Source organism: Rhipicephalus microplus, chromosome X (genome assembly GCF_043290135.1).
Source record: "Rhipicephalus microplus isolate Deutch F79 chromosome X, USDA_Rmic, whole genome shotgun sequence".
NCBI lineage: Eukaryota > Metazoa > Arthropoda > Arachnida > Ixodida > Ixodidae > Rhipicephalus > Rhipicephalus microplus.
Genome location: NC_134710.1, coordinates 491,975,899 through 491,990,645, shown reverse-complemented (window position 1 = coordinate 491,990,645; position 14,747 = coordinate 491,975,899). Strand labels below are relative to the sequence as shown.

The window sequence follows — 14,747 nt, the reverse complement described above, 5'->3', positions numbered from 1 at the left end:
CGTGAAAAGAAAAGGCTGCTCGAGATAGAGATGCGCGAAAAGAAGAGACTGTTGGAACTAGAATATGAGGATTTGCAGCAGTGGCTTGAGAGGGAAAACGCTGAATATACGTGGTCTGAGAGCCAGAGTAGTCAACCAGTGGATGAGGTGTGCTCTGAAAGCAGTTACATCGGGAGCGATTTGAATTTACGTGAGACTGACCCTGTACCTCGTCATGACCTTTCGCTAGAGAAAGAAACTCTGAAAGAGTATGACAGGGAGGTAAACAGTCAAAAGACTAGGAGACTCGATAAGCTTATTGAAGCGCAGGAATGCTTCGTGAGCATGGAACAAGAACGTTCCATTCAGAGTAAAGGGTATTTTGAAACCTGTGAGAGGTCAAGCGCACTTTATTCAGAGGTAGGATTGCCTCTGAATAGCTCCGCTGAAGGAGCAATAAAAGGTCTCCTAGGTAATGCCGGCGAATGCCATAATGAAAGCTCTGATGTAGCAGCTACCTATTGTTTTGGGCCACTGGAGATAGCAACAGACGCTACGGACATGGTTTTTCACCATGATTATAACTTGCCCATACAGAGAGATGGCTTGTGTTCTCGGGAAATTGTAGATGATGCTTTTAGAAGAATATTGGAGCAAAATGCAAAAGCACTTGTTGAAGAACAGAGAGTAGAGTTGCAATGTAGGTCAGCTATATGTGACAATGAGGGTAATCACGATGACCCAGGCAGAAGGGTTGAAAGTATTGATGAACAAGCAATACAGAAAGCTGAAGGGATGGAAAGTGAACCAGAAGGCAGTAATGGTCCAGCAGGTTATTGTACGAGGAAGGACGCCGACTGGTGCTCTTTGGCATCTTCGGTTGAAGAGGTCGCTTCTGTTAAGATGTCTCAACGATTAGCGGCTTACGAGCTCAAGCAAGGCGTTCGTGGGAAGGATGAAATGATTCAGGCGTGGTTGTACTGGTGCGCCTGGAGGCAACGCCTCCGACTGGCATACAGACATTCCAGCGTGTATGCTTGTGATTTCGAGGTTGGGAACCTGGTGATACACAGCTTTAGGTTCATACGAGCTTACGGTCGAGAATTCTTCCACTGGCTTCCGATTCCTTACTCTTGTCAAATGGTTAGAGCAGTTAAACGTCTTGTACGGGACGCTATAACTTAAGCGTCAAATTCGATTTCCCGCTGGTTTCTTTTGGATCTTGCTTGCGGACCATGGAAGGGTGTTGCTTGTAAATATTTGAAGAAGTTACATGCAATGTAACATTAACATGATGTATAGTTTTTGAGATGATAGGGTATATATGATAAAAAAAAGGGGTGGTGTACTACTAATTTGGGGATTTTCACAATCCGCTAGATGTGTCCATACTTTTTCTCACTTCTTGCGTATTTTGAGGTTAGTGAATGTGGACCTTTGGGCAATGCAGTGAACTGTGTGGCGGACATATGTGGTTTAATTGTGACGTAGTGCAGAACGCGCACTCATCGGCAGTTTTTTTTTTTTTAGAAAAAAAAAAAACTTGAATGAAAGGGGGGCGTATGTGATGTGTGGTGCGCGTTCAAAGTGCGCGCCTTCGAGAAGTGCGCGAAATTAAAGGATGACCGAGTGCACGTGCTGGGTCGCCTGAACAACGACGACGCCGAGGACCGGTACACGTGAGAGCGTGGAGCGCAAGCATCCAAGACCATAAAGAAAACAAGGGCCAATGGCTGATCACCACGGAGTTTTGAAAGGCCAATGAGAACGAGACAAGTGGGCCAGAGCTGAAGCAGGAGCCTGGGGAGACCAGAGCAAGGGGAATTCGAGGCAGGCAGTGCAAGCGGAAGGTCGTCACCGGACCGGGCGCTGAAGATGGGCCGTTGGGTTCCGGACCCGAGCCTACAGGACTTCCACCGGCCGGGGCCTCCTGCTGTCGGGTTCCCGCTCCAAAGGACCGTGGCCATCCGGTCCTGAACTCCTTTCCAGAGCCTGCGGACTTCGGTTCCGGCAGGCGAGCTACAGCCGTCGGGCTCCGGGCCCGAGCTGTGCGCCCAGCTGCTTGACTAGGTCGACCCTAGTTCCCGGACGCGTCGCCACCAGCCTGCGTTCTCCCGTCTCCGACGTGTCCACGCTCCTCAAGCCGAAACCATCACGATTTGGTAGGGCTTTTCGACGTGTCGCCAGCAGCCAGCGTTCCTTCATCCCCGTCCTGCCCGCGTCCTGAAGCCGGAATCACCGCGTTCCGGTTTGCTCATCGTCGGCGGAATTCAGCGTGTGGGTGAGACTGCACAGATATCTTGCGCTACTCCCATCACTCAGCCCCTTTCGAACGTTAGGTTTAGTTACTGACTTTGAACGTTCTTGTTGGGTGTTTACAGATGTGTTTCGTCATGTCCAGTCAACTGTTTATTAAGTGTTTTGTTTTGTGAGGAATCTTTGTCTTTTTACTTTTCAATTAAACTTTTTGTGTGTTTCTTGGAAACCGAACGGCTTTGTCCTTATTAACAAAACTCTCTGAGGCTCAGCCCGGGAGAAAAACAAATCAGCAAATAAGAACCTGCATCACAGCATCTTCTGTTTGCTGTATGCTGATGATACGACCGTTTATTCACCACATAAATCAGTCACCACACTTCAGCATATACTTACTACAGATCTTAGAAACGTTCGCTCATGGTGTATATATGCCCAACTTAAAATAATCCCACTAAAACAACTTTTGTGCTTTTTCATAGCCCCCAAACGGTGATTACTGCTTTTATACTTGTCTTATTGAATAATTTTGATATACCGTCATTTGATAATGTTAAACTTCTGGGTATTACTCTGGATAAGCACCCTCAATATATTATTCATGCCAACTCACTCAACAAAAAGGTTTATAGATATATAGATAGATAGATGGATAGATGGATATATGGATAGATGAATAGATATATAGAGAGATGTATAGATGCAAGGATGGATGGTCATTATTATTAAAACGCGTTCATTCTTTCAACCCCACATTCTTTTCTCGCTTTATCAAGCCTATAGTACCAGCCATTTATCATACTGCCTATCATCATGGGGTAACACATGCGACGTTCATCTCCAGTCTCAGCGGCTTCAAAACAAGGCGATAAAACTATTGACATATAATCCATTCCGTCCTCATTTTCTAACATATGTCAACAGCTGCGCATTCTACAGATTAGAGGGTTGTTTTATCACAGATTATCTCTCATCACACTCCGTCTTATTCATCACGAAATATAATTTGATAGTATTCCTGATCATGTCCTTGTCAATAACAATAATGCCAGGTTTTCAGAGCAAAATAACTATCTTCTATCCAAAATAACATTGAACTAGGGCAGATTTACAGCTCGCTTCGATGATAATAATCTTTAGAATTGCATACCTCTTCATAATAAATCATCTCGGTTACTGCAGTCTTTGAAACACAACGTGAAAAACACATTGGTAAAGGAACCTTTTGCTCATCCCTAATGAAGTTACTTTCATCACCACTTCACACTCCTGTATTGATATTTTAAGCTTTGTATAGTACTACTATGATATATATATTTTTATTGTTCTGTTTTGATTGTGTTTTCAATTTGTTCGCCATTTTTTCTCCAATTAGCTTTTATGTACACCACAAATTATAGAAGGTCCCCCTGACAATTTCCTACTTTGGAACCTCTTGACTCGGTATGTATTATGTAAGAGATTTTTATACATAAATAATACTCAATGAACTTGAATAACGTGAATAAACTTGATGGTGACTTGCTATGTAGACTCCAATATGCATTATTAGATGACCGCCAGTGGTGCAAATTTTCGGGGCCTTCCCAAGCTGTCCTGATTTTCATCATCTTCAAGGCGAACGGTCCACTGACAACGGAAAAGTCGGCTCCAGTGTCGACGAGAGCGGTGACGTCATGGCCATCGAAAAGTACGTCGAGGTCACTAAACCATCGTCTTGCTTTGCGGTTACGTTGCGGCGTCAGATCATGGCTACGTCGGCTTCTTCTGCTGTTTCGACGTGGTGCCACCAGGTCTACCTCTGGTCGAAAGGTTGCAAGGCATTGCCGACGCTTGCTGTACTTCATGAACAGTGTCGGTGATCAAGTTCACTTGAGGCTGTGGCGTGGACCTAATTCCGCCAGCCCGATCACTACAGGTCGTTGCAGCCAAGGAATGAATAGCTAAGCTGTCTTGAAGTGATCGGGAGTTGTACTAGTGGGTTCACATTACCATTGTTTTCACATTTGTCGTTGATTGTGAGACAGACTTTTGATTTGCGAAGACGGGTTCCACATTAGGCCAGTGGAAAGCTATTGCTCTACTCCTCGCATACAGGAACCTACTTTCCTCTCCTCGGGCATGGGGATGTCAGCGTGGTGGCAGAGTCGGGTCAAGTCATCCGCGAAAATGCTCACGCTCTCGTTCGAGAGTTGCACCCGTGTCTCCAGTAAGATCAAAGCCTTTCGAACAACACAAGCGAACATCTGCAAGAAAACTTTGCGAAAAATATCTCTGGTTCAAAGAGTGAACTGTCGATTCTCGTACCAGTTCCTTGCTGTGTCGTCCAAGTAAAATTACACGTAAGGCAGCTTGTCGTAAACGTTCCGACTGGTGAATGTACAGACCCTGTCAAGCGTCTCAAGCTAGGTTTCGGGGTATTTGCTTGGCAATCCATGAAACGTGGGTGGCTCTCGGAGTGGCTGCATTACGATCACCGCGAGGGACACTGCAGTGGTAAATCAGCCTGTTGTATTTGTCGACTCGAATCTTTATAGCCAGGTAGGAGTCCCAACTCAGGTCGGAAACTGTGCAGCCTGCGGCTAGCCCGTTACTACAGAAAGACTTCAGCGCCCTTCTCACGTTGTGGGCTTGACTCGCAGCTTTTCACTGCCAACCGGAACACCGAGAAGCCGCACGTCCACCAGATGTCAAGGGATTGTATCTTAGATGAAGTCAGCGCTTTCAAACTGAACGTTTAGGGGCGAAGCAATTAAGGGTCCAGGCTTGTCCCTACTTTTGGCGTCCGTGCGTGCGACGCGGTACTATTATCGGGGTGTGAGTCTCGCAGTGTCTAATTCGTGGACATGTCTTCTTCGGCAGAGTGCGTTGAGTTACGCAAAAAAAGGTGATTACAGACGTCATGGCACTCTTCACCACATCAGTGCACCAAACCCGCCCGCACGTTTACAGCGTGAAAAGAAACTAAGTGGACAAAATGTGCATATAAGAGGACTCCTAAACAAATTTGACAAGTCTGAACGTGCGTATGAGCACGGTCAGATGTTTTAAGAGTGGTGCAGGGAGGGCGTCCACCTTTCAGGGGCGTCAAGAGGGTGAACGCGGTAAACCTGATTCAAAAGCTAACACGATTAGAGTTTGTGAACGGCCTCAGAGATGTGCGTCCAAAAGTGAATCTGCGGGTGCAGAATTTTTCATGGCGAAACGCATTCCATTTTTTCATTTGAACCGGGTGCTATGAAAGCTCCGTGGCGTCGAAATGACGTTGCGAAAAAAAGACCAGAAACAGCCGGTGCGATGCTCGCCAGCTCCAGGCAATCAGTAGAGGCTGAACCGGACATGTCCATGAAATGTATACCGAGAGAACAGCTTGCCTGTAGTCAAAACCTAGGTGTGTATGCTGTGACTACGATTATAAAGTATCAGATAAAAGTCATTTGAAGGCTAAAAACAATAGTGAAATATCCGAATAAAAATAAATAGATTAGTTGAAGGTACTATTTGCCCAAAATCAACAATTCTGGTAATCACAATGCTGAAGGAGGCGCAAAGTGGCATGTGGAAAGAGTCGGGCCTGCTAATGTCACAGTTTTCCCGCAAAGGCGAAACAATGAACGCAATAGCAACAAATTGTAAGGTCACGCGCAGAGTGGCAAGCAGATTGAAATTCTTACTCACAACTGACGCCCACAACTGGCTCACAGGTACACAGCTGAATTCGAATAAACGTCTCAGTTGTTACTTCACCGTGTCTGAAAAGCGCGCCCTTTTCGCAAACGAAGGCTGTGCAACGATGGCAGTCATCTCTGTGCGCCCCATAACTACAACAGAATGGCTCCAGTCGAGCCCAACGCCAGCCAAGATTTATGATCCTCTACACCAGGAATAAGGGTGCTCGAAATATTGTGCACTTCCCTCCTTTCCGCGGGACAAAGTACACGTGAGATATGACAGCCGCCGTCCGCTCATTGGGCCATCTTGCTGATATAGCTAAAAACACGATAGTTCCTACCCCCCCCCCCCACCGAGATGCCCGCCAAGAGCTGTAAGTGGTAGATATAAAAAACGCCTCGCATTCACAACGCGGATGTCGCACGTTGAATTCCGCGCGCCGGAGTTTTTTCAAAACCATAGTCTTTCTTGGGGACATTCGATGCCAAAATTTTGGTCTGTCTGCCTTTCTGCCAGTCTGTCTGTACACTTGTCTGTTTGTCGGCCTAACGATACCCCAAACGGCACTAAAGATACCCAAAACGGCCTACACCTTCCGCAGCGCCCACCAATACTGCACAAGTTTGCAGCGTTCGTACTTGTGCGACTGTCAATTAAAAAGCAAATGTTGCGAATATCTGTGGCACCATAATGACACGCCGATATTTGTATGTGTTTTTATACTAGAGAAGGCACACATAAGTAATTCTAAGGACCGTAGCGTTGCTCAGGTTGCGCTGACACTGCAACGCGATGCTCAAAAAGGCAAGTGTTTCCAACGCTTTGCTAAGACGATACGGTGGTGGCACCTGCCCGTCGCTTTAAGTTCTACACCTTACCGCCTCCAAGACAGGCGCGCATCTTCCTTCGTGAGCGCGCACGCCTTCCTTCGTTTTCGAAGATAACTGCCAGATAGCGCTCGTGTCTAACGTGCCTGCATGCGCTCGTTCGCCTTCGCTGCGCAGGTCGAGACTCTCTACGCTTCTAGAATACAACTCACCAATTTTCTCGCGCAGAATATCCAATAAACGTTTTCTTCGCTCTCTCCACACGCAAGACTATCGTCTTTCAACGACATTTGCAGCGAAGCATGCAGATATGGGGTCATTTTTTTCTGTATTTTTTTTCTTTCTTGCGTTTTAATGTATACATATACGTATACATATACGATGCATGACATCAATTCCCACGCCCACGACAACGCCGATGACGAAATACAGCCGCTAGTGTCCATACAATTGCTATCGCAATAAAACCAGCAACAGAAGGACGCGCTTTGAGCTCTACCTGACCAGAAAAAATTGCCATGCTAAATCTTCTAAGCGTAACCTCCTCGGTTTTAGCAAGGTTTTGCAAGGGTTCGACCCCAGTGCCATGAGCTAGCGGCGGTGAAAGGTGGGAACTGGACACGAAGTGCAGGCTGTGAGAAAGTGTGCGCGTGCCGCTCCTCTAGCCCGGCAGTATCCAACATTAGATTAGATCTACTCGATTGGCACTTCATTCACGGACCACAAAGCAGTAGTAGCGTAGAAAACACGGACTCCAGTACTTGAATGACTCCATATACTGTGCACTCGTGCTGTTACTCAAAAAGGTTCGCGAATGAACAAGGTTACATCGAATAATCTGCAGGTGCTTCGCTAACTCTTCATGATTGCTTCAGTGGAGTTGCGTGGATTTTTGTCACTTGGGCGAACAGTTACCGAAAACTAAATTTCACTCTACGAGCAATACGGGCTGTGCAGCCGTCAGCACCTTTAACTCGAACGCTCCAACGCATGGCCTCGGCTCGCTTGGACTGAGGTCAGCGCTGCGAAGCGTCAGAAATGATATGCTGCCTGTGGTTAACGATACATAGAGTGCACGTTGATTTCACTAGTAAATTTTCGTTTCCAGTCTACCTGACAAGCGGGTCAATACACTCACCGGGCATCTCGTTGTCGCCACGTTTTGCTCGTGGCTACACTATTGCGCTCGCCAATGACGTTTATTGTCGTATGCTTAGCTCGGCAATGAACCATTGCGTGCGACATCTTGCGCACCTTTCGAGCTTGAATTCATGGCTGGTGCTCAAAATAACACACACGTATAAAAAGCAGAGAAAACGCACGTTCAAGACGCGTGTAAAGGTTGCACAATAGATAAATCTGAAATGCGGTGGCGTTGTTCAGGTTCTGATTCATTAAGTTTCAGACAACGTGAATTGAACTGCTCTCGCAATTAGGAGTGCGCCTTCCTGTTCAGTTTACGCTGCACCAAGAAGGTGGCCTTGGAGGTCAATTTTTGTGCGTGTTCTAAGCGAGGAAGACGCGTGTACACAAAGCAAATGAAGCAATTGTCGTGCGTAGGTATCATATAAAAGCTTAAATTGGCACTTTATCAAATACGATACTGACACTTTGAGTAAAAACAAAAATACTAATCACAAATGAAATATACTGGACAGTAGCAGTGTCAATGTGCACATAAACTAACTGGTTGCCCCGTCACATCTTCCTGGTGCGCGTCAAGATTTGCGTTGGCCTGAAAGACGGCACCCTTCATAATCAAATCATGGTTCTTGGACAATAAACCCCAGGTATCACTTCACACACAATTTTTACGTTCTAAGACCACATCTTTGGTGTAGCGTGAACCTAGCAGAAAGGCATACTCCAAATTGCGAAAACAGTTCGATTCACGCTATCTAAATATTAGTGAATCAGAACATGAACAACGTCGACACATTTCAGATTAATTTATTGTGCAAGCTTTACAAACGCCATGAACTAGCGATTGCTCTGCTTTTTTATACATATGATTTCTTTTGAACAGTAGCCGCGAATTCAAACTTAAAAGGCGCGCAAGCTGTTGCATGCAATGGTTCATTGTCGAGATAAGATCTTAACCGTGGCAAGTTGCCTCGGCATTTATGCATGCGGCGCCAAACATTCAGGCTTTATCCCCGGCGGTCGCGTTTCTTCTAAAGCGTACTCAGCTGATCACGTTTGGGCGCCTAAATCGAAACGATGATCCTAAAATAGCCTGGAATGCCTCCCGGAATTCAGACGTGGTTTGCGCAAGGCAGTATCTGCGGGCGCAGTAGGCTGGCAACATAAAACTTAGCAAAAAAGCAGCGTGTGTGCTAATATACTGTTGCATTGTAGGGTGTTTCGGCGATGAGGTGCTGACACTGCCAGCTCGCCCTTAGTGTGGACGTTTATCAACGGCATGTTTCATGGAATGCAGTGCTGGACTCGTCGAGCAAGCTCCCCGCTGGCATTTTGGAGGGCACGGTGACAGACCTAGGTGACTACGACACCTGCCTGGGCCTGAGTTTCCCCAATCGCTTCGATAAGCAGTTGGAGGACTTCCGAGGACAGTACTGTGGGGTGGCAGTCCGGTTCCCGCTTCCTGAAAAGCCAGAAGTCATTCGACACGGCGCCGTCATTGTGAACCCCATTGGATTTCCTGAAACCAGCGTGAGTACAGAAAGCGCCCATCAATATTGGTTCGTCAAGGGCAATTACCATTTTAGAACTTACAAATATGCAGGCGCGTGAAGACGAAATGCGTTACCTTGTTCCTCAACCTTGATCTGCATTGATTATATTGCTTGATTATATTGGCTACGCTTGACATGCTTTTTGGGATGCTGGCAACATGAGGCTTCTATCCTCTGCGTTTGACTGTTTTTATTATCGTCAGCCTTGAGGAGCACAGCCCTATTGTTCCGTTTTACAGCAGCCATGACGTTCGCAAAGGAAGAAGAGACCGGTGACTCCGCACGACAGGCCGACGGGTGAAAGCTAGCAAAGGCAATCGCAAAAGTGTCTAATCGCTCGCTGTATACTGGTGGATCGAAAAGAGTCAACCTTAATTTGTACTATATTACAATTTGCTGCTATCACACTCATTGCTTCGTCCTTGCGGTGTAACTGTGATTTTGTTTGGCGCATATGATCATAATGGCTAAACAAAATTTATGTTCTCGTCTCTATTCACAAGCAATGCAATTTTTATTGATAAATAATTACGCAGGCCTCACCAGCTGTCGACAAAATATATATCATCATAACGAGTTCATGTGCAAACGTCTTTGTAGACTATTCAGTTGGCTAAATGGTAATTATCTGCAAGTCTGTCACTGTTTGATCGATATGTGGGGTTTAACGTCCCAAAACCACTATATGATTATGAGAGACGCCGTAGTGGAGGGCTCCGGAAATTTAGACCACCTGGGGTTCTTTAACGTGCACCCAAATCTGAGCACACGGGCCTACAACATTTCCGCCTCCATCGGAAATGCAGCCGCCGCAGCCGGGATTCGAACCCGCGCCCTGCGGGTCAGCAGCCGAGTACCTTAGCCACTAGACCACCGCGGCGGGGCAAGTCTGTCACTGTGGTGTAGCGTTTACAGTACTCAGGTGCTGACCCGAAGATCACGGGGCCAATCCCTGTGGTATTTCAATGGAGGCGAAATGTTAGGGACCCGTGTGCGGGCGGTGTCAGTGAACGCTAAAGAACACTAGAGAGCCTAAATTTCTGGAGTTTTCCACTACAGCGTCCCTCAATCTTGTATCGTGGTTTTGGTATGTAAAACCCCCATATTGACCTATATTATATCTACATTGCCTGCGTTGTTGATATGAAAAGAATATTCTTTTTGGGCGTATATTGAGATAGCGCAGTGATATGCATGCAATATATTGGATTTTTGAATTGAGAATAAGCAGATGGTAGTGTGCGCCCTTTTCTGTGTAGTGGGGCCAAGTGGCGCCGCCACTTATTCTCCCATCTTGCGCTCTTTGAAGCAAATGGCTGCAGGTGGTATGCGCTGTATGTTCGGTGCCGTGAAAGGGTAATTCCCCTAGACGCTGTTTCATACATCATGTGCAAAGCTGTGGAAGCCGCCGATGCGTTCACAACAAAAAATATTTCAAAATAAAAAGGGTTGAACGTCTGTTAATTTGCGGCTGGATAGCTTACTTACACGTGACTTCACATACAGGCTCTCTGCTCTGGGTATGTCGCAATGGCGGCCTCCTGGACGAGTCGTTCGGTCCCCGCGTTCTTTTTTGCTTTCCTCGCTTACTTCTGATCGCTGATCACGCCAAGGGGGAGCACAAGGAAACGCGAGAGTGAACCGGCACTAATCAGATGACACGCACGCGACCACAACAAGGGCAGAGTTTCACGTTCGGCTGGCCAAACTTTCTGCATAGATTCCACAGCGTTGCACGTGATGTATATAAACGAATAAAAAGGCCCCTTACTTTACCGTCCCTGTGAGATGACCTTCTTCCATCAAGTCAATTGGACCACATCTCTTGGAGGGCAGTATGAATAACCAGTCGGTTCGGCATGACTCTTTCAGCACATTCCCTGCACGTCCTATCAGCACGTCCTTCGGCGCGCCGAAATGCAAGGAGGGTGTGCTTCACTCATGCAGACTGCGAACTTTTTTCGCAATGGTGCGGTCGCCAGTAATGACGTGCACACTATCTCGACAGGCTTGAGTAGGACAGCGTTATACTACGCATTGTGCTTTCACCTCTTACTTCGTATTTAGGCGGCAGATTGCACGAAAACTGCGTCTGTCCCTGGAGTATCTCTTCCACCAGAATTTTGTAGAGTTACATGACATATAATCCAACAGCTGCAGGCCTTACTTCGAAGAACAGTCAAATATGATGTTATATCATTTATTGCTTCATCACTGTAAACACTGATTTTGGTATTTTATCTGGTCTTAGTTAACTTGCCCGTGGGTGTGCAGCGTTATAAGTTCACGTAAGTTTTGGTCATGTTTCCTCGAAACAGGTTCTCAGGTACCTGGCCCGCAAGTCCTACACCCTCTACCATACCTTCATCCGCTTAGGCCTCTGCCTCCCTAGTCACTGCACAGCAGAAGATGTACAAAAGCTGATCAATCCAAGTAAGTATGCCAGGAGTAATATGACTCACCTCGCATGCTGGCTCGGACGAGCGCATTCTCTGTCTTCATGTGCAAATGGGCGATGTACAGGACGTCTTGAGCGACCTCAAGGTACAGGTTAACGGGCTGCTGTATCGCTCTGCTGCAGCTCGGTATCGAAGTATGGCAGCCACGTTTCAGGGAGAGTGCAATGCGGAAGGAAGGCCGCCTATACATAGTGCGAGCAGGGATATACCTCTAGCGATGCAAATTAATCTCAAATGCTGCACCACTGTCTCTTTCACATCCCAATGCACACCCGCGAGTCCCATTATTATTATTATTATTATTATTATTATTACTATTATTATTATTATTATTATTATTATTATTATTATTGCCGACGAGATGGTGCTGACCTCCTTTTTCTTCAAAAACTAGTTCACGGTGTGATATCTTGCCCTTTGCTTCTCTTTTGTGTACATTTTCGGATTCCGCGTATGCTAGCCATAGAGAATCGACTATTTGTTGTACCTGACATTTTCTTTTGACAATCCACTGCTCACAGAATACAAGGTTTATATATTTTAAACATTCATGATCTTGATGTTTTTCACAGTCCACTGTCATTGTTTTTTTTTCAACTTTGCACTGTATTAAGATAGTTGTTCGCAATGTACAGATTCTTTCCTATTGCATTCTTAAGGAAGCTTTGCGTATAGTTTTGTATAATTCCCTTTATTTTTCACTACCGTTCAATGATTCTCGTCTTCTTTTTATTATTCACATTTTGCGCTGATTTCTTTTTATCTCTATCATTACGTTATGGCAAATTTCATTGAGAAAACAGGAACACGCAAAATGATGCTGAAAGTGCTCTCTTCAGAGAGGACGTGTTTTAGTAGTCGAACACGAGTAGGAGCACTGTCACCCCGTGGTAGAGCAAAAGTCCTTTAGCTGCACCTAGAGTAGCCGTTTGTAGCACTTCCACCTGAAAAGCGGAGGAGGCGCAGCAAGCTTAGAGCCAGGTCACTTTTAAAGGTCAAATTCTCCACATTTGATTTAATTTTGCTTCAGCTGGCGAGCGTGGTGCCAATGGTACCAACCATGCGTAGTTTGACACCATGGATGGCATCAGTAATGTGGGCCGTGTTGGCGCCAATAACGCAGTTAAACTCTATCAGGGCAAGGAAGATTGCACAGCGTTTAGTAGATGCGTCGTGGTACAAACATACTGTGAACTGTGAATTAGGACAGCACCAAACATATGAATGACAAATTTTAGGTGTATTCGGCTGCTGTCCTGCGGAGAATGCCTGGGCATCGAGTGTTTTGATCACTTAGAATTAAGTGCGGCAGTTTGGGCTAGTTGGTATGACATAATGATAGTTATAGCGCGAGAACAGAACGACAACAAAGGAACATCGTCTCCTCCTTGTCACTTTGTCGTCGTTCTGTTCTCGCGCTATACCTATCATCATGTTTTGATCCCGTCGTATAGTTTTGATCACCATGTTTTGATCCCGTCACCCACTGTCTGGAAGCGTGCCGCATTCCAGTGGCAGATGAAGGGGCCCTGCTCTCAGTGCTCTGCCTCCCTCCTCATTCCGCCACCACTATCTCCTGTTCTCTCAATAGAGTTTGCCTTTCCACACAGACGTGTCAAGCCGACAGATTCATTCAATAATCCTTAAAGGCCTCAAACTGGTGTATTACATAAGAGGTGGTTTTGCAAAAAAATAAATAAACATTATTAAGTGTTAATTTAAATGTTAACAACAGTTAAACAAACTGGAAGTAAAGTGGATTGCGCCAGCGGGTTAATGACAGAACTTTGTGTTTAGAAGGGCTTAGTAGCATTGGCTGGTCATTACACCTCTTTTGAATGTTGTTTTGGTCAGTTTGCAGCAAACTTTTGTCATTTGCATTAAATATAGTACGCTAAACAACGCAATCGCCTGCAAATATATAAACATTACTAGAGACACAAAGGAGTTATCATTAATAAATAGTAAGAAAAAGAAGGCGACTTTACACAGAACCATGTTGGCCCATTAAAAAAATATAGGGGGCCTGTGTATGTGCTTTAAATGCGGAGCACTTATCCAACTTCTGCAATTTTTGATCTATCTATCTATCTATCTATCTATCTATCTATCTATCTATCTATCTATCTATCTATCTATCTATCTATCTATCTATCTATCTATCTATCTATCTATCTATCTATCTATCTATCTATCTATCTATCTATCTATCTATCTATCTATCTATCTATCTATCTATCCCCCAGCTGTCTACGATATCAAGCTCACAAGGCCGCTTCATTGATGAGATGTATTCCAAAATTGGTGTGGGATATCACGTTCACATGACGAACATATATGACTGGTCATAAAAAGAATAATCATGTCATAAACGCCAATGTCGTGATCTTGGTGCTTTTGCTGTGTTTTAGTTGACTTCGTATATATAAATATCTAAATTCGTAAGACGTGAAAACAGTGTGCCGTTTTCAAAGGAGGCGAAAACGCTGTAGGCCAGCGTGCTCAGACTTGGGAGCACGTTAAAGAACCCCAGATGATCGAAATTTCCGGAGCCCTGTTTATTAGTGATTCCTAAAGAAAAAAGAAGGCAAAAGTGAGCCCCGTAACTGTCTGCATCAGAGTGCGACACCTTCACAAGAGATGGGGTGAGGAAGGATTAAAAAGATAGGATTAAAAGCTAAAGAGATAGGGACAGGAAGGAGAGAGCGAGGTGCAGGGACAGCGAACGACAGAAAACTATGGAAGTAAGGAGAAAATAGGAAAGATGGACACGGTCGCAGGAGTCCGAGCACGGGTACCACTCATCTAGAGCTCTTGTCGGTGTCAGGAGATGGCGCAGGGCGAGCCCAGTCGACCAG

The 14,747-nt window shown here is 45.6% G+C and overlaps 1 protein-coding gene across 2 annotated transcripts in view; it reads left to right on the top strand.

Annotated features, from left to right (window-relative positions):
- The window catches only part of LOC119160776 (nose resistant to fluoxetine protein 6), a 185,454-nt gene that overhangs the window by 85,463 nt on the left and 85,244 nt on the right, over nucleotides 1-14,747 (top strand). For both annotated transcript variants that reach the window (XM_075880926.1, XM_037413006.2), the window contains exons 2-3: nucleotides 9,175-9,407; nucleotides 11,749-11,863. In XM_075880926.1, the coding sequence (XP_075737041.1) occupies nucleotides 9,175-9,407; nucleotides 11,749-11,863 (348 nt within the window). The remainder of the gene's footprint in view (nucleotides 1-9,174; nucleotides 9,408-11,748; nucleotides 11,864-14,747) is intronic.